General features: G+C 47.7%; 1 protein-coding gene and 1 long non-coding RNA gene across 2 annotated transcripts in view; both read left to right on the forward strand.

Moving 5' to 3' along the window:
- LOC147738105 (uncharacterized) overlaps window positions 1-8,634 on the forward strand; it is a 125,812-nt gene extending 117,178 nt beyond the window's left edge. Inside the window, exons 3-5 of the long non-coding RNA XR_015307462.1 lie at window positions 6,987-7,058; window positions 7,718-7,771; window positions 8,308-8,634. This is a non-coding gene — a long non-coding RNA (uncharacterized LOC147738105). The remainder of the gene's footprint in view (window positions 1-6,986; window positions 7,059-7,717; window positions 7,772-8,307) is intronic.
- A 448-nt stretch (window positions 8,635-9,082) lies between these two features.
- On the forward strand, window positions 9,083-13,017 carry LOC147738106 (uncharacterized). Its single transcript, XM_086952140.1, has one exon. It carries the CDS (start codon window positions 9,419-9,421, stop codon window positions 10,562-10,564), a length of 1,146 nt encoding a protein of 381 aa, XP_086808266.1. The 5' UTR covers window positions 9,083-9,418; the 3' UTR covers window positions 10,565-13,017.
- The last annotated feature ends 5,178 nt before the right edge of the window (window positions 13,018-18,195 follow it).

Genomic DNA, 18,195 nt, shown 5'->3' on the forward strand with positions numbered 1-18,195 from the left:
TGGAGAAGCAGGGGGTCCCTCCCACATGGAGAAGCAGAGGGCCCCTCTCACAAACAGAAGCATAGGGGCCCCTCCACATGGAGAAAGAGAGGCCCCCCACATTGAGAAGCAGAGGGCCCCCCCAATCAGAAGCAGAGAGGCCCCTCCCACAAGGATAAGCAGGTGGCCCCTCCCACATGGAGAAGCAGAGGGCCCCTCTCACAAACAGAAGCATGGGGGCCCCTCCACATGAGAAAGAGAGGGCCCCCCACAATGAGAAGCAGAGGGCCCCCCAATCAGAAGCAGAGAGGCCCCTCCCACATGGAGAAGCAGAGGGCCCCTCCCACATGGAGAAGCAGGGGGTCCCTCCCACATGGAGAAGCAGGGGGGCCCTCTCACAAACAGAAGCATGGGGGCCCCTCCACATGGAGAAAGAGAGGGTCCCCCACAATGAGAAGGAGAGGGCCCCCCAATCAGAAGCAGAGAGGCCCCTCCCACATGGAGAAGCAGAGGGCCCCTCCCACAAGAAGCATGGGGGCCCCTCCACATGGAGAAAGAGAGGGCCCCCCACAATGAGAATCAGGAGGCACTCTCCTATAAGGGTACGCAGGGGGGACCCTCCCACAAGAAGAATAAGCAGGGGGCCCCTCCCACAAGGAGAGGCAGAGGGGCCCCTCCCACATGGACAAGCAGAGGGGCCCGTCCCACATGGACAAGCATAGGGGCCCCTCCCACATGGAGATGCAGAGGGGCCCTCCCACATGAAGATGCAGAGGGGCCCTCCCACATGAAGATGCAGAGGGGCCCCTCCAAGAAGCAGAGGGGCCCCTCCTAGTCTTCCACAGGGGCCCCCAGGGGGAGGCAGCAGCAGTTCCCCAGGGAGGGATTTATTCTGTATTTATTTTAGGATGTTTATAAAGCGTGAAGGAGGCCGGGGGGAGTCAAGGCGCCTCGGATTAAACATTTATTATCACAAGTTGTGCACAAGAATAGATACACACAGTAAAACACCCCCAGAGGGACAGACATCAGGAGTGGGGTACAGTGGGGTTCAGTGTCAGCTGCACAAGACACAATCACACCACAAGCCAGAAATACCCCAGAGATCCGCCCCCTCCAGAGAGGACACTTCAGGGTTAAAGGTCACTATTGGGGACGGATCATTGAGGGGGTTTTGGGGGGGGGGCGTAGGGGACAGCAGCATCACTGGAGCCAGGCCCCGGGGCTGAAAGATGGAAATGGATCAGGACATTTCCCTTATTTCCCTCATTCCGAGGGAGGAACACGTGCCTCGTGTGTAGTGCCTCGTGTCTGGTGTGTGGTATTAAAGCGCCTCGGTCCGAGCCACAGTCCTGCCTCTGGGGGGCGCCTCTGGACAGGTCCAGGGGAGCAGTGTCTCTCTTCGGGGTCTGTGCATAGCGCCCCGAGGCTCAGCGCGGAGTCAGAGGCGCTGTATGGTGTGGAATGAACTCTGGGCTCCTCTGCCCTTAATGAGAATCCTTCACCGAGAGGCCTGTCCAGAGGAGGGGCAGAGGAGGAGAGGCCTGTCCAGAGGGCAGCGGAGGAGAGGCCTGTCCAGAGAGGAGGGGCAGAGGAGGAGAGGCCTGTCCAGGGGTGCAGAGGAGGAGAGGCCTGTCCAGGGATGCAGATGAGGAGAGGCCTGTCCAGGGATGCAGAGAAGGTGTTGCCTGTCCAGGGGGGCAGAGGAGCTGAGGCCTGTCCAGGGGGCAGAGGAGGAGAGGCCTGTCCATGGGGCAGAGGAGGAGAGGCCTGTCCAGAGGTGGGGCAGAGGAGGAGAGGCCTCTCCAGGGGTGCAGATGAAGTGAGGCCTGCCCAGGCATGCAGTTGAGGAGAGGCCTGTCCAGGGATGCAGAGGAGGTGAGACCTGTCCAGAGGAGGGGCAGAGGAGGTGAGGTCTGTCCCAGGGGGGAGGCAAAGGAGTTGAGGCCTGTCCAGGGGGCAGAGGAGGAGAGGTCTGTCCAGAGGAGGGGCAGAGGAGGAGAGGGCTGTCCAGGGGTGCAGAGGAGGAGAGGCCTGTCCAGAGGTGCTGAGGAGGTAAAGGCTGTCCTGGGGTGCAGAGGAGGTGAGGCCTGTCCAGGGGTGCAGAGGAGGAGAGGCTTGTCCAGGGGTGCAGAGGAGGTGAGGCCTGTCCAGGGGTGCAGAGGAGGTGAGGCCTGTCCAGGGGTGCAGAGGAGGAGAGGCCTGTCCAGGGGTGCAGAGGAGGTGAGGCCGGTCCATGGGTGCAGAGGAGGCAAGGCCTGTCCAGGGGAGCAGAGGAGGAGAGGCCTGTCCAGGGGTGCAGAGGAGGTGAGGCTTGTCCAGGGGTGCAGAGGAGGTGGGGCCTGTCCAGGGGTACAGAGGAGGTGAGGCCTGTTCAGGGGTGCAGAGGAGGTGCCCCAGGGTGATATATGCATATTACTACTAAGCCACTGGAGGGCCTTGTTTCTTAAGGAATCTGGTGACTCGATCTGTCCAGTTTTCAGCATGGGTGTGTTTGCTAGTACTAAGATAAGAGGCGAGGCTTCAACAATTAGTTCAACTGGGGCAGTTTCTGGGTTTAGAATCTCAAGGATGCTGTTGCCCACTAATTGGGCTGCATCTGGGACTAGGGCCAAGTCAGGGGTATTATCGTTCCTAGGGCTGACTTGTTGGACATGCTCTGATGGAGCTTGTAGGCCAGTGTTCATGTGCACCCCGAGTGATTTTCCCACAGTCTCCATTTGTTCAAATTTGGATGCTACTAGATTTGGTATTTCCCCCACCCCCTCATTGGTTTTCCTTAACAGGGACTCTAGTTTGTTGACCTTATTAGCTAGTTGGTCAACTTTTGATATGAGGGGTTTCATTAATCCTAGTAGTTTGGACTCTAATGTGCCCATCAGTTTGATTAAGAGGGTATCCTCCCCTTCTTCGTTTCCATACTCTTCCTCCCTTATCCCGTCCTCTGCCTTTTTCTTCGCTCGTCTAGGTGGAGTTACAGGTTTGTTTTTGCAAGAGCGTAGACCGCCTCTTCTAGGTGGCGCCTTAGTGATCCCTTTTTTGGCTCTTGGAGCGGGGACCGGTGTTGGGGGGGTATTGCTCTCTATAACTGACTCCTCAATTGTTACAGATTTGTCTTGATCTTCTAAGTTGATCAGATCTGTAAAAGGGTCAAGTCGTTGGTCCATTGAGGCCATTGAAACACTAATTGCAGAGTGCTCTTCTAGGTCTTCAATAGGGTCGGTGACAATGAGATCATCTGTGACAGACTGAGACACCCCTGATTGATTAATTTGAGCACAAGGTGGTGAGTCTCCCATACCCAGGGAGGTCCTCCGATTGTTATTAATTTTTGTCACTACCTGGACCAGGTAATTGTGCATTGTATTAGCCGGGTGACAGGCGTTTTTTGTTTTGACATGTTGAACAAACAATTATTAGCAGCAAGACCCTAGAAATATGCGTCAATGATAGTCCAATTACAATGTAGATATTAAAGTGTTTTTACCTTGCCACAGTTCGGTTTAGAGGGTGGGAGTTAGAGGGTTGGCCCAGTCCAGTCTCTCACTGTCTAGAACGGGCTAAAACGGGCCCGCCCTTGGCCCGGGCTTCGCCCGGCGTCCCGCTCGCGTCCCGCGAGACGGGGGTGTCGCGCAATTTGTACGCCTCCTGGCGCGTGGATGGCGCGGCGTGCGCCGCTAGGCTGATGGGAGTTGTAGTTTTTGGTATCCTCCTCGGACCGCGCTCCGCTCGCCTGCTGGACTCAGATGGAACCAGAGCCGGGCAGCGGGAGGCGGGAAGAGGGCTGGCAGGGTTTGCTGAAATCCAAGGTTTTACTCCTGCAAAAGAGCAACGAAACAGGTAGGCGGCAGAGATTTCCGCTTTCAAGGGCTTCCCACCCCTCGACCGGGGTGTCGCGCAATTTGTACGCCTCCTGGCGCGTGGATGGCGCGGCGTGCGCCGCTAGGCTGATGGGAGTTGTAGTTTTTGGTATCCTCCTCGGACCGCGCTCCGCTCGCCTGCAGGACTCAGATGGAACCAGAGCCGGGCAGCGGGAGGCGGGAAGAGGGCTGGCAGGGTTTGCTGAAATCCAAGGTTTTACTCCTGCAAAAGAGCAACGAAACAGGTAGGCGGCAGAGATTTCCGCTTTCAAGGGCTTCCCACCCCTCGACCGGGGTGTCGCGCAATTTGTACGCCTCCTGGCGCGTGGATGGCGCGGCGTGCGCCGCTAGGCTGATGGGAGTTGTAGTTTTTGGTATCCTCCTCGGACCGCGCTCCGCTCGCCTGCAGGACTCAGATGGAACCAGAGCCGGGCAGCGGGAGGCGGGAAGAGGGCTGGCAGGGTTTGCTGAAATCCAAGGTTTTACTCCTGCAAAAGAGCAACGAAACAGGTAGGCGGCAGAGATTTCCGCTTTCAAGGGCTTCCCACCCCTCGACCGGGGTGTCGCGCAATTTGTACGCCTCCTGGCGCGTGGATGGCGCGGCGTACGCCGCTAGGCTGATGGGAGTTGTAGTTTTTGGTATCCTCCTCGGACCGCGCTCCGCTCGCCTGCAGGACTCAGATGGAACCAGAGCCGGGCAGCGGGAGGCGGGAAGAGGGCTGGCAGGGTTTGCTGAAATCCAAGGTTTTACTCCTGCAAAAGAGCAACGAAACAGGTAGGCGGCAGAGATTTCCGCTTTCAAGGGGAGGTAAAGGCTGTCCTGGGGTGCAGAGGAGGTGAGGCCTGTCCAGGGGTGCAGAGGAGGAGAGGCTTGTCCAGGGGTGCAGAGGAGGTGAGGCCTGTCCAGGGGTGCAGAGGAGGAGAGGCCTGTCCAGGGGTGCAGAGGAGGTGAGGCCGGTCCATGGGTGCAGAGGAGGCAAGGCCTGTCCAGGGGAGCAGAGGAGGAGAGGCCTGTCCAGGGGTGCTGAGGAGGTGAGGCTTGTCCAGGGGTGCAGAGGAGGTGGGGCCTGTCCAGGGGTGCAGAGGAGGTGAGGCCTGTTCAGGGGTGCAGAGGAGGTGGGGCCTTTCCAGGGAAGCAGAGGAGGAGGGGTGCAGAGGAGGAGAGGCCTGTCCAGGGATTCAGAGGAAGTGAGGCCTGTCCAGGGGTGCAGAGGAGGTGAGGCCTGTCCAGGGGTGCAGAGGAGGAGAGGCCTGTCCAGGGGTGTAGAGGAGGAGAGGCCTGTCCAGGGGTGCAGAGGAGGTGAGGCCTGTCCAGAGGTCAGAGGAGGAGAGGCCTGTCCAGCGATGCAGAGGAGGAGAGGACTGTCCAGAGGTGCAGAGGAGGTGAGGCCTGTCCAGGGGTGTAGAGGAGGAGAGGCCTGCCCAGGGGTGCAGAGGAGGAGAGGCCTGTCCAGGGGTGCAGAGGAGGAGAGGCCTGTCCAGGAAGGCAGATGAGATGAGGCCTGCCCAGGGGTGTAGAGGAAGAGAGGCCTGCCCAGGGGTGCAGAGGAGGAGAGGCCTGTCCAGGGGTGCAGAGGAGGAGAGGCCTGTCCAGGAAGGCAGAGGAGATGAGGCCTGCCCAGGGGTGCAGAGGAGGAGAGGCCTGTCCAGGGATTCAGAGGAGGTGAGGCCTGTCTAGGGGTGCAGAGGAGGTGAGGCCTGTCTAGGGGTGCAGAGGAGGAGAGGCCTGTAACTAAGCAGATTCTATGTCAGTTTGCTATTTGATATTATAGAAAAACGTTTTCTTATTTCTTAGCACACATTTGTTGAGGTGGTCTGTCAATTGACTTTACAGCTAGAGTTATTTCTGATTCTGGCTTTTGATATACTTTAGAGGTTCCCTTTATGTGATTCTCCTGCAAATATTATGATAATTATTTCTCTGACTGAGTAACCATATTTATGCCTTCAGTAATTATTTGAAACCTATAATATAGCTTTGTAGCTTGTTGTAGCTCCAAAGGCAAGGGCCTTTACCATGGGAGTGATCCTTTAATGGGCAGTATTGCCTGCTATGGCTGACTATAAGGTCATTACACTGTATGCCCCATGAGGGCAGAATGTGTTAATCAATAAAACAACAGTGTCCCAGAGACCAAGGGGGTTGAAACACCTCCAGTACTCCAAACTGCTGTAAGTGTGAATGTTGAACAGTTAACAGTAGCATACAGGACCACAGGGGTTAATTGTTGAACAGTCACAGCAATAGCTGTGAAAGGAGGCTGAAGTCGGCCGCTGGCTCTCCCTGGGCTCGGCTAAACTGCTTTTCATCATTCAGGTGAGCCGGGGAGATGCAAGAGATGAGCAGAACCCCCCCTCCTTCCGAAATGCCAGTGACACTGCGAGCTACAGGGGGAGGAAGGGGGGGGGGCTCCTGTGTGGCCTGCTGCAGGCGCTATCTTCTGCCTTCTCCTGCCCAATCCATATATTTCAGAGAGGCAGAGGCTGTGTATTAGGACATTGTAAGGTTGAGAGCAGCGGGCCTATATCAGGTTGTATAGGCTGCTGCTGCTCCGTTGTCTCCAATGGAGGTCTAAACATTTCAATGTTCCAAGCTTTGTCTCGTGAAGGATTTATTTATACTGACCCTCCGCATCATCCCTTCAGATAAGTTATAGATAAAAGCACCAACACATTGATGCTTTGTTGCTTCCATTTCTCAGCATTCAAACTCTGCATCAGCTTGAACGTGAATTGCAGTTGCTCAGAGAGCTTGGTTTGAATAAATATAAGAGTCTGGTTGATTTATGAAGTGTGGGCAGAATTATGTTCAAGGACTTTAACATACCTTTGCAAACCAGATTGTTTTGATTTGCAAGTTTCATGGTCTGTAAATGTTAAGATGGGGTTATGAAGACGTGGACTGGGTTGTTAGGGTTTCTTCTCTGAGACTGTGGGTGCACTCTATATTCACAGAGACCTTTTCCAGCAAGGGATCGTGGTTTTTGGTGAACCAAAAAAGTATTTATTCATACCCATATTTGCATCACAATGGCCTCCAGAGAACAAGAGATTCTTTTGTTTTGCAAGTACAGGACGGTTATTTGTAAAATGTGATGAAGTGTGATAGTCGTCTGACGCAAAACTATTTCTTTACTTCCTTTCAAGGTATTCTGGGATGACCAGGCAGTGCAGCGTGGCTGCCACCCTTGGAGGAACAATATATAATATAACTGTCAGGTAAGGATTCCTATAACTCTTAAGTTTCCTTTTCCCCGGTTTCTTCTTTCTCTATTCCCTTTCTTGATCTCAGTTTTTTTTTGTCTCTTCAGCTTCAACATTTGACTCCCTCTGTGCACTATTCTTGTTGTTATCCAACTTCTGATAATAATATGATGGAGCCACATTCCTCCTGGAAATGTTGGGGGTGTAGTGCAAGTCCAGTTCCTTCTTAGGTCAGTTTTGCCCAGCAGTTCCTTAACTATTGGCACATTTGGCTTCTCCTCTACACCAGGTGATACTCTCCCCCCTCTGACTGTTCTTTCTGCGTCTTTTCTCTCTTGATCTGACTTCCATCTCTTTACTTCCTCCTAAACTATCCTTTTCTGTCTTATCTACTACAACCAAAAGACACAGTATATGTGTGTGGACACACATGCACACAAGGCTTGCTTTAGGGTGGTGCAACCGGTGGAGCCGTACCTGGTGCTGACCTTGGAGGCACTGTGTTTATATGTAACTTATGGGTTCACAAGCATCTGCTGCACAGTTTCCTGTGCTGGACCCCTGAGGTCAAAGTGGAAGATAGCTTTTTTTCCCCTTTGCTCTATTTTGTGTTTTTCTTTTCCTGACCCTTTTTGGTTTCCTTTACTGTTGTGCTGGTTTTTTCACTTTTTCAGGTGTTGCAGTGCCTGGTTCCTGTAGGAGGAGCATGATGAGTTCTGAGCCACCAAGTAAGTCCTTATCATCCGCACAATTTGAAATAGTGAATTCCACTGAGCTAACTGGACACCGTGTCAGTCTACAGTGGCATTTAAAGCATTGATTACAACTAGGCGAATTCCTTTTTTCAATAAAATGTCCCTTCCTAGATCACTGGAAAAAGGAATAGATGAATAGTTTGAGTGAGTAGGGGAGTAAGTAACATCTAACAATTCATTAAAAGAATTACAAATATCTCACTATCATGCCAGCCTGTTTCACAGAGAGTGTAAATTGATAGTGTTGGCTGCTTCTGAAAATCTATGTCGCAATATATGTGCAACTTGTGTTTCTTTCTTAATTATTAAATACGTTTTCTCTCACATCCATGAGCTCCAGTAATCCGAAGCTCCCAATCTACAGTGTCCCCGAGCTGTTTCACCACTATCAGAAATGATACTCAACAGATTTCCTGGCTTGTTTTTGTCAATACTTTCTTTGTGCAAAGTATAAGGTCACAAATATTTTTTCTTTGTGTTCATTTACAATTTTGACTCCATTTCTACAGGTGACTGAAGCATGAACAGAAAAAAGAAGGTTTAAATTTAGTGAAACACAACGAAAAGGATTATTTTAAGGAAAGTTAAAACATTCTCGAGCTCTTGAGAAGAAACACATTCTATGTGCCAGGAATGGTGAGGATGTTGGAGCGGAAGAAACTGGTGAATGAGAAAGTTGTCAAATCCCTATAGTAAAATTGCCATAAATGTTTACCAAGTGTCAGTAACTCAGATTGAGGAGAACATTGGCCACAATCGATCCCCACGCAGTGCACTTGAGAAAACTCAGTGCTGTACATTTTGTTTTTATGGTTTATGAGAAATGCTTTGGAGACCTAAACCCTCCCCAACCGATCAGCATCTGTAGACGTGTTGTGATGTGACAGAACCGTCCAAAAGACTAATATTCATGGTTTACAAGCGCAAGCTTTTGTCTCTGTCTCCTGAAGACGAGAGGAGAGAAAAGATTGTTTAAAAGAAACTCATTGTAAATACTCTTTCTCAGATGTCGTTACAGCAAAGATGCTGGATTACCATTTCCAATATAGGAAGATTTTCTCCACCTGCTCTGTCTCTTGGGTTGATCCGAGTGGTTTCAAAGTGTCCTATAACTCCAAAGTCATGTACCTGTCTTAGCCACTGAACAGAAAAAGCATATACTGGCACAGGAAGTATAAAAGGGGCCAGTGTTACGCTATTGATAATTCATAAACCACCCTGACATGCCCTAATCATCTGTCATTACTTGTATGAACGAACATACCTAACAGGCAAACACTAAAGCCCAAAGACCTTATCAGTGCCTTTAAAACTCCTAAATCAAATGTGATCAAACTAGAATCACTAAATGAGACTAATTAAACAAGAGAAAATTCACCCGGGCATAACTTGGAGAAAATGAATCCATGAGAGGCCTCTTAATCAATACAAGGGGCTCCTCAGTGAAAGTTAATAAGACAAGTTAGATCGGTGCCTTTAAAGGTAGGAAAATAATTTCCAGTTAAAAACTATAATTAGTTGAATACATATGTTAAGAAGAGCATCTGAAATGTATTTTAGAAGTTAATGCTGAGTGTAACATAAACAAGTACACGATCAGAAATCAAATTCAGTCTTAAGATGACATGTATCCAGGAACAAACCCAACTTGGAGAAACAAACAACTCTAATAAGAGCAATGAATGTGAGAACAGCTTTAGTTGTCAATCCCACCTCACTAAATATGAGAAAACTAGCGCTGGACGAAAACCCTATCAGTGTCCCGAATGCCAGAAACACTTCAATCACAAATCCAATCTAACATTACATGAAAGAACCCACACTGGGCAAAAACCTTATCAGTGCTCCGAATGTTGTAAAAGCTTCAGTCATAAATTCAGCCTTACTGTACATGAAAGGACCCACACTGGACAAAAACCTTATCAGTGTTCTGAATGTCAAAAAGGTTTCTATCACAAATCCAGTTTAACTCAACATGAGAGAATCCATACTGGACTCAAACCCTATCAGTGCTCTGAATGCCAGAAAAGCTTCAGTCGGAAAATAACTCTCACTCACCATGAGAGAACTCACACTGGGCAAAAACCTTATCACTGCTCTGAGTGCCAGAAAAGCTTCAGTCAGAAATCCCACCTTACTGTGCATGAAAGAACCCACACTGGGCATAACCCGTATCAGTGTTCTGAATGTCAAAAAGGTTTCTATCACAAATCCAGTTTAACTGAACATGAGAGAATCCATACTGGACTCAAACCCTATCAGTGCTCTGAATGCCAGAAAAGCTTCAGTCGGAAAATAACTCTCACTCACCATGAGAGAACTCACACTGGGCAAAAACCTCATCAGTGCTCTGAATGCTGTAAAAGCTTCAGTCATAAATCCAGCCTTACTGTACATGAAAGGACCCACACTGGGCAAAAACCTCATCAGTGCTCTGAATGCTGTAAAAGCTTCAGTCATAAATCCAGCCTTACTGAACACGAGAGAACTCACACTGGACAAAAACCTTACCAGTGCTTTGAGTGCCGGAAAGGATTCAGTCAGAAATCCAGTTTAATTGAACACCAGAAAACTCACACTGGACTAAAACCTTATCAGTGCTCTGAGTGCCGGAAAAGCTTCAGTCAGAAATCCACCCTTACTGTGCATGAAAGAACCCACACTGGGCATAAACCGTATCAGTGTTCTGAATGCCAGAAAAGCTTCAGATTGAAAACAACTCTCACTAGACATGAGAGAACTCACGCTGAGGATAAACCTTATTAGCTCTTTGAATGCTGGAAATGTTTCAGTCAGAAATCTGGTCTCACTCAACCTGCGAGAACTTACCGGGAAAAACCTTGTCATTGTTCTAAATGCCAGGGAAGAGTCTGCTGGAGATTCAGTTTCATTCAACAAGAGAGAACCCACAATGAGAAAGAAAATGACTCGTGCTCTCAATGTGACAAAAACTTTAGTTGTAAATGTAACCTTTCTACATAAGAGAGACAATGTGGGAAAATAAAAGGTGCTCACTGTAAACCCTGGGGGAGGTTTCAGCATCTACTGAGAAAAGCACACAGTGAGGGATGGAAATGCTTGAATTACCTCATTCTTTTGTAACTATTTGTGGCCTCATTCCATTCAGTATGTTTTGCTCCCTGAGTGTTTATAAGCAGTGGCTCTGACCCACAGAGACCATTCGATCCTGAACTTTGAGGCCACACCTCCAAGGATCAGGAATGCTTGAACCTCAAACTGTTTCCAGCCTTAACGAGCCAGGGGGCTGCAGCAGGAGTCCCTTTGTCATAGGTCTCTATGGGACCAACATCTGTTTATGTCTGTACCACGTAGGGCTGATCATTGAGAAAAACTAAAGATGATGTATGGACTGGTAGTTAATCTCTGCAACATCCCACCACATTATTCTCTAGTCTTTGTGTAACTACAGATGAGGTCAGCCATATGCAAACCATTCTTGGCCCCATCCTAAATAGTCCTAATTGTCACGTCCTCTCTGGCTCCTCAGGATCAGGGTGATACTATATGGGGTCCACCTACTGACTTCCCCCACACTCTGACTATTGAAATATACAGAGTATAGAGATAATCAAGCGAGGGATGGGAAAGGGTAGGAACTTCGGTGGAAAGGGATTAACTGTAACAAAAAAGCATAACATTAATACTGTACAGCAATCCTATCTACTCTCATATGTTCTCGCTAGAATCCTAACTATACCTTATAGGTCTTTCCCAACAAGATGTTCTTCTTGCGAACAGATAAACAACACCTCCTGTAAAAGACAATAATCATTCATCAACACCACACCAGTACCCGTGTATTGAAACACAAAAAATCCTTTTACTCAATCATACTCACATCCACAACCAGCGGATCCCAGAACAAAAATAGAACAAAATTATCCTTCTCCAAAGATAAAAAATAGGGTTCAAATCCAGTAAGTTCCTGGTGGAAACAACTCAGTCTCAGTCTTGAGCCAAGAAAGAAAAAACACACAGTTTGGGGTTCCACCCAACGTGGAAAAAACACTAAAGGAAATCCAGAACTTTAGTCTCCCACAAGTATACTGTCTGAACAGGATAGGAAGTCACTCTGGAATACATATATATCTTAGCATATATCAATTAGGCCAAGTGTTTGTCATTGAAAAGGTACAACTATACCCTTTAAAGATCGAGTACAGGGTGAGATGCTGCCATGGCTCCTAATCTGAAAATCACCAAAAACAGAAGGAATCCACAAGTTCTCCGCAGCCGTGAGGGAACTCACTTCTTTGATCCACACGCTCAGACGAGCGGTGATCAGGAATACAGCCCGCCGCAGCCGCGAGCGGGCAAGGAACAAGAGCAGTTCACGCTCAGCCGAGCGGAACACAAGAAGAGGCCCGCCGCAGCCACTAGTGGGCAAAAATGAAGGAATCCGGATCGCGTCCTCACGGAAGATGAGACGCGAGGTGGTACATCGGCTCACCTGAGCCTCCAGCGATACACGGATCTAAGGAAAACAACGGGAAGAAACACAGGAATCCAATCCTCCAACAGCACGGCTGTTGACAGAGTCCAGGAAAGCCAGAATCATGTACAACGCTATCGCGTTGTCACGTGATTTTTATCAACTAGCGCTGCTTCCGCCCAGAAGGCATTCTGGGACATGTAGTTCTCGATGTCTATAACAATGTAGGCGCATGCAGATCTCAGTTCCTGACACTAATGACTTCTGTTCCAAAAGGACACAGCCTCGTATTACAAAGATCCACATGAGTGGCCTCCTTCCATCTTCTTTTTGTTTCAAATGGAACCTGCTATCCCCTTAACCATGACTCAGGCCTGCCACGTTCCATGCTTTGGCTCTTATCCTCAACCTTGAACCATCTCCATAACTTGGAAGCTTTGAAGACTTCGCAGCTGTTGTAACTGCTTGAAGTTTCACAAATTTTGATGGCCGTGGATTCAGGTTCAACTTGATGACCCAACTCTACTCTGTGGGAAATTTGCACTTCAAGCCACTTCTGTGCAGCTCGTCACCTTCTGAGAATTCCAGTGATAATCATTACCTGAGACTAAACTTATCTTTGTCCTCTCGAGCATAGCTCCCAAAGTCAGCTACAATTTTGTAGGTGACTTCCTGATTGATTCCGTAGAACTGCTTGTTTTTTATTTATTTACCTTTTTGTTTGGTTTTGACAATTGTTTTTGCTAATTAATAATCCTTAAATCACAGCCCACCTTTAGATTTTGCTTCTGAATAATTATTAAATATTCTTTTTGCTCTAAACTTGGTTTGAATCTTACAGTTCCTTGTCTATTTTTAATAAACTATTGAAATTTGTGACTTCCACTGTTTTGCTTTTCCTTCGAGCGTGTTTTAGGCCATACTGCTCAAGCCACGTTACCAAAAGCGTGCTAAGAACACTTTAGTAGAAGACACATTTACCTTTGCTGGCCAAAGTTTGGAAAATGCAAAGCAGGCTGAGTCTAGAAAGCACTCTAAGGTTACTGTCTTAGGTGGCATCTGCACTACCTGTAGATGCAAAAATCAAAGATTATGAGAGAAGCTGTTAGTGCAGAAGTGTGGCTCACTGGTTAGAGGGGGCAGACCCTGATGCAGAGGTCCGACCTGGGACCAAGGTTCAATTCCCGACGCGGCAGGGTCTTGAGCTCAAAATGTCCACGGACTCGATAATTCTCGCCTCGGTGCCTACTAGAATCATGGGTTCACACTCTGCAACTCTGGGCAATAGCTTGCTTAATCTCCTCTACAGCCCCACCGCGATGGGATGCCTGGTCTTCACCTTGGGGATGCCCAGTAGGGGTTATCTCGCAGGGAAAGCCAGGACAGGTTCCCAAAGCAAGCGCTAAGAGACCTGTCGGTGATTTGGCGCTATATAAATCAAAATTAACATAACATAACAAGCTGTGCCCCTGGAATTTGAGACTGCCGCTCAAACAGTTGAAAGAGCTCAAGAGGCACCCGTAAGCGATTCATGTCTCAGCAACTAAGACTGCCCGCTCCTGTCATACAACACTCACACTGAATCACACTCCCTGTGCAATGTACAAACGTTTACATAAACAAGTTCTGTTGTGCTTTGTGAACAGGCTTTCACCCCCCTTTGTATGCAAATGAGTTTCTGTGATCAGACACCCCAGGCTCCCATTTCTTCTAGTGCAGATGATAATGTGAGAACTAACGAGATCACAAACTAGGGCTGTATTGAGAAATAATCGTCTTCCAAGTCCCACAGTAGTTTGTAGTTCTTTATTAGTATTTTAAATGTACATTCCCCATCCTGTTCCAAGGTAGAGTAAAGTTTGCGAAGCGCGACTCTCTTGTGGCCTTCTCCCCACATTAGGTCCATAAGAACAGAAACAGAGTCCAATTTCCTGAAGAAGCGCAGAGGCAGGTAAACTAAAGGGATCGAGAAGCAATATAAATGTATTAACAGCATTTTTGCATTTTTCCACTCTACCCATGGGTCGATAGTTGCAGGGAGCCCCAAAACAACAGGGAGCTGCAAACCTTGGATATCACCTAAGTTGCCCTGTACACGTTCATTGTCGTGTGGTAAGTTCATCGCTTAATACCTGAAGATGTTAGGGTGTCACCCCAGTGCTAATTGGGGCAGCACTTCCTGTTTTAAGTTGTTAGTTTGCGGTATGTAACTGTTACCACGGATTTTTTACAACGCATACCATTACAACGCAGGTCATTTTACAACGGATACCTTTACATCGCATTACACTACAACGCACATACTATTACAACGCATACCATTACATCGTAAGTATAATTATAGGTAAGTTTATTTTTTTTTATAAACATTGGGTTTTGGGGTACAGGGGTATTTTTAGGTTTTAGGGTTGGGTTTGGGTTTTGGGGTACAGGGGTATTTTTAGGTTTTAGGGTTGGGTTTGGGTTTTGGGGTACAGGGGTATTTTTAGGTTTTAGGGTTGGGTTTGGGTTTTGGGGTACAGGGGTATTTTTAGGTTTTAGGGCTGGGTTTGGGTTTTGGGGTACAGGGGTATTTTTAGGTTTTAGGGCTGGGTTTGGGTTTTGGGGTACAGGGGTATTTTTAGGTTTTAGGGCTGGGTTTGGGTTTTGGGGTACAGGGGTATTTTTAGGTTTTAGGGCTGGGTTTGGGTTTTGGGGTACAGGGGTATTTTTAGGTTTTAGGGCTGGGTTTGGGTTTTGGGGTACAGGGGTATTTTTAGGTTTTAGGGTTGGGTTTGGGTTTTGGGGTACAGGGGTATTTTTAGGTTTTAGGGTTGGGTTTGGGTTTTGGGGTACAGGGGTACAGGGGTATTTTTAGGTTTTAGGGCTGGGTTTGGGTTTTGGGGTACAGGGGTATTTTTAGGTTTTAGGGTTGGGTTTGGGTTTTGGGGTACAGGGGTATTTTTAGGTTTTAGGGTTGGGTTTGGGTTTTTGGGTACAGGGGTATTTTTAGGTTTTAGGGCTGGGTTTGGGTTTTGGGGTACAGGGGTATTTTTAGGTTTTAGGGTTGGGTTTGGGTTTTGGGGTACAGGGGTATTTTTAGGTTTTAGGGCTGGGTTTAGGTTTTGGGGTACAGGGGTATTTTTAACCTATTTTTACAAATATTAAAATTAAAATTAAGTTAATTAATAATTTTACTAAAATAATATATAACAAATAATTAAATTAAAAAATACATTAATAAATATTTACAACATATTTTAAAATTATATATTATTATTATATACTTACCTATACTTACTTTGTAATGGTATGCGTTGTAATAGTATCTGCGTTGTAGTGTTTTGCGTTGTAATGGTATCCGTTGTAAAATGACCTGCATTGTAAAAAATCTGTTGTAATGGTATGCGTGCTAAAAGTACGCGTTGTAACATCATACACATGGGATATAAGCTGGATTTGGTCAAATGTAGCCTTAGTCTAGAAGCCCTACCAAAATCGTCTAGAACATCACCTGTGGTAGATACGAATGCACGTTTCTGAGGTACACAAATGCATCATCAGCATACAGTGATATGTCCTCTCAATCGACAGCGGGCATCTTTGCTGCATTCAAAAGAAACTGAGATCTCTGCCTGTCCGGATGCAGGCCAGCGGGTTGGTGTAGAGGAGTTTTGTCCAGTGTAATATTTCTGGGCCTAGTTTCATCCACATTAGCACTTTCATCAAGTAAAACTACTCCAGGGTGTCGAAGGCCTTCTCTATATCTAGTGAGAGTGCTGTGTATGGAGGCAATTCATGAATATTCTTTTCCATCAGCCGTAGAGGCGCCATAGGTTAAGACACCTTTTTCTCCCAGGTACGAAACCATTCTGGTCTTGGTGCCAATGTAGAGAGGCAGGGGAGCAACCTGTTTGCAAGGACCTTCCTGCAAATCTTGCGGTTGGTGTACAGTGGCCAGCAGGAGCATAGCTCCAGTGGTCCCTGTTGGGCTTAGGCAGGACCAATATCATAGCCTCCCATAGGGATCCCGGCAATGTGCCCTCCTGCCGGGCCTGTTGGTACATTTGGAGTAGGTTTGGAGTGAGGTTTGCTCTGTAGGTGAAGTAAAAGTCCACCGGGAACCCGTCCATCCCAGGAGTTTTGTTGCACGTGATGTAGTCAATCATGAAGCCAATTTTCTTGGTGGTCAGGGTTTCGTCTGGTGTATGTCCCTGAAGGGGGTTAAGTCTGGGGATTGTCAGTCTCATCTAATTGGGGCGCTTGCGCTCCCAACACAGCCTGGTATACAGACGTCTGGTACTACAGGAAAACCTGGTTTATATCTGCTTGTACATTCAATAACACTCCTACAGGGGATCTGCTGGCCTTTCTGGGGGTCTTTGAGGTCAACGACCTTAGGAGCCATGCTAGTATCTGATAGTGTAGTGTTCCTAGTCTGACCACCGCCTCTCTTTACTCCTTTCAGAGAGGGGTGATTGTGTTCTAGTTTCATGCAGCTACCCTACATTTATTTCCGTTGTTCATATTGTTTGTTGAAGAGAGGTTCTGGGCTCGCAAGGCATGTTTTACACAATGCTACATCTTGGTGCACTGGCCTTATGTGAGACCCTTAAAGGTACCCCACTCTATCACTGTCGTAGAGGCAGTTCTTTCCTTCGCCTCAAAGATGGCGATAGGTGTACCTTCAGTATCACAGAAGACTCTGTCCCGTAGGGCCGGGGCGTACAACCTCCTAGTAGGTACTGATGCATGTCGTCAGCCCCACTGATTCATCATTTTGAGGTGGTTGTGGTCCGAAAGTGTGCGGCCTAGACATTCAGGTCACAAGACCAAGGAAGCCACAGAGGGATTGCATAGGAGCAAGCCGATTCTGGTGTGCAGTTAGTGTACTGGTGAGAACAACGAGTATTCTCGTGTACGAGGATTCATCTGTCATCGGATGTTTCACGTCTGGGTAAGCATAAGCCAGTCCACACTGCATGGGTCATTCTGATTGCATTCTCGTGTTGTGGTGGGGGAAGGATCTATCTAGGGAGGTTTCTTGTGAAGGTAAATACCCAGGCAGGCTAGAAAAGCAAAAGGCTGGCTGACTATAATAGCAATATTCATAAAAACACAATTTTTATAATAAAAATAATCTAAGCAATGGACTGAAATGATATCAAAAAATATTCTTTAATATAAATATATAGGATAAACATATACATAAAAATAAGCAAATTTACACAATAGACAAATTACTCTGAAGTTCATATATATATTTTTTAGGAAAACTTCATGTAATATAAAAAGGGAGTTCTTATTTCTTTCAAAATATTCTCTAACTGTAGAGAATGGGGCTGTATGTCGTGTGTCTATCTAGGGAGGTGTCATGGGCAGAATTAAAGTTCCCACCCCATATACTCTGCATTGCCAGGGCTTGTATCAAAAGCTTGGATGAAGTACACCTGTCTAAAACGCAACACAGACTAGATGGAAGTCCTCATTTTTGGAAAAAACACCTCACCGTGGAATGACACATGGTGTCCCATGGAGCACGGCATACCCCCCGCATCAACATACCAGGCCCATAACCTCTGCATCATTCTGGATAGCAAGCTATCCATGAAGAAACAAGTCGACGCAGTCTCATCCACCTGCTGCCACACCCTTTGCAGGCTCCACAAGAGCTTCAAGTCGCTCCCAGCAAACACCAGAAGGACCATCATGCAAGCCCTCATCACCAGCAGACTGGACACTGGAAACACAATCTGTGTAAGAATTACTGCACGCCTCCAGACGAGACACCAGACAATACAGAACTCAGGAGCAAGACTCATAATCAACCTCCCAGAAGGATCCAAGTCACAGCCCATCTCAAGAAACTACACTGGCTCCCGATTCAGAAGAGATGCCAGTTCAAGATGATGAGTCATGCCTACATGGCCTTGCATAACGTAGGACCAGCATACATCAACAAATG

This window comes from Lissotriton vulgaris, chromosome 1_1, assembly GCF_964263255.1.
Source record: "Lissotriton vulgaris chromosome 1_1, aLisVul1.2, whole genome shotgun sequence".
Taxonomy (NCBI): domain Eukaryota; kingdom Metazoa; phylum Chordata; class Amphibia; order Caudata; family Salamandridae; genus Lissotriton; species Lissotriton vulgaris.

Coding starts and splice junctions, on each gene's coding strand:
- LOC147738106 (XM_086952140.1), top strand. CDS start 9,419: ATGACATGTATCCAGGAACAAACCCAACTTGGAGAAACAAACAACTCT.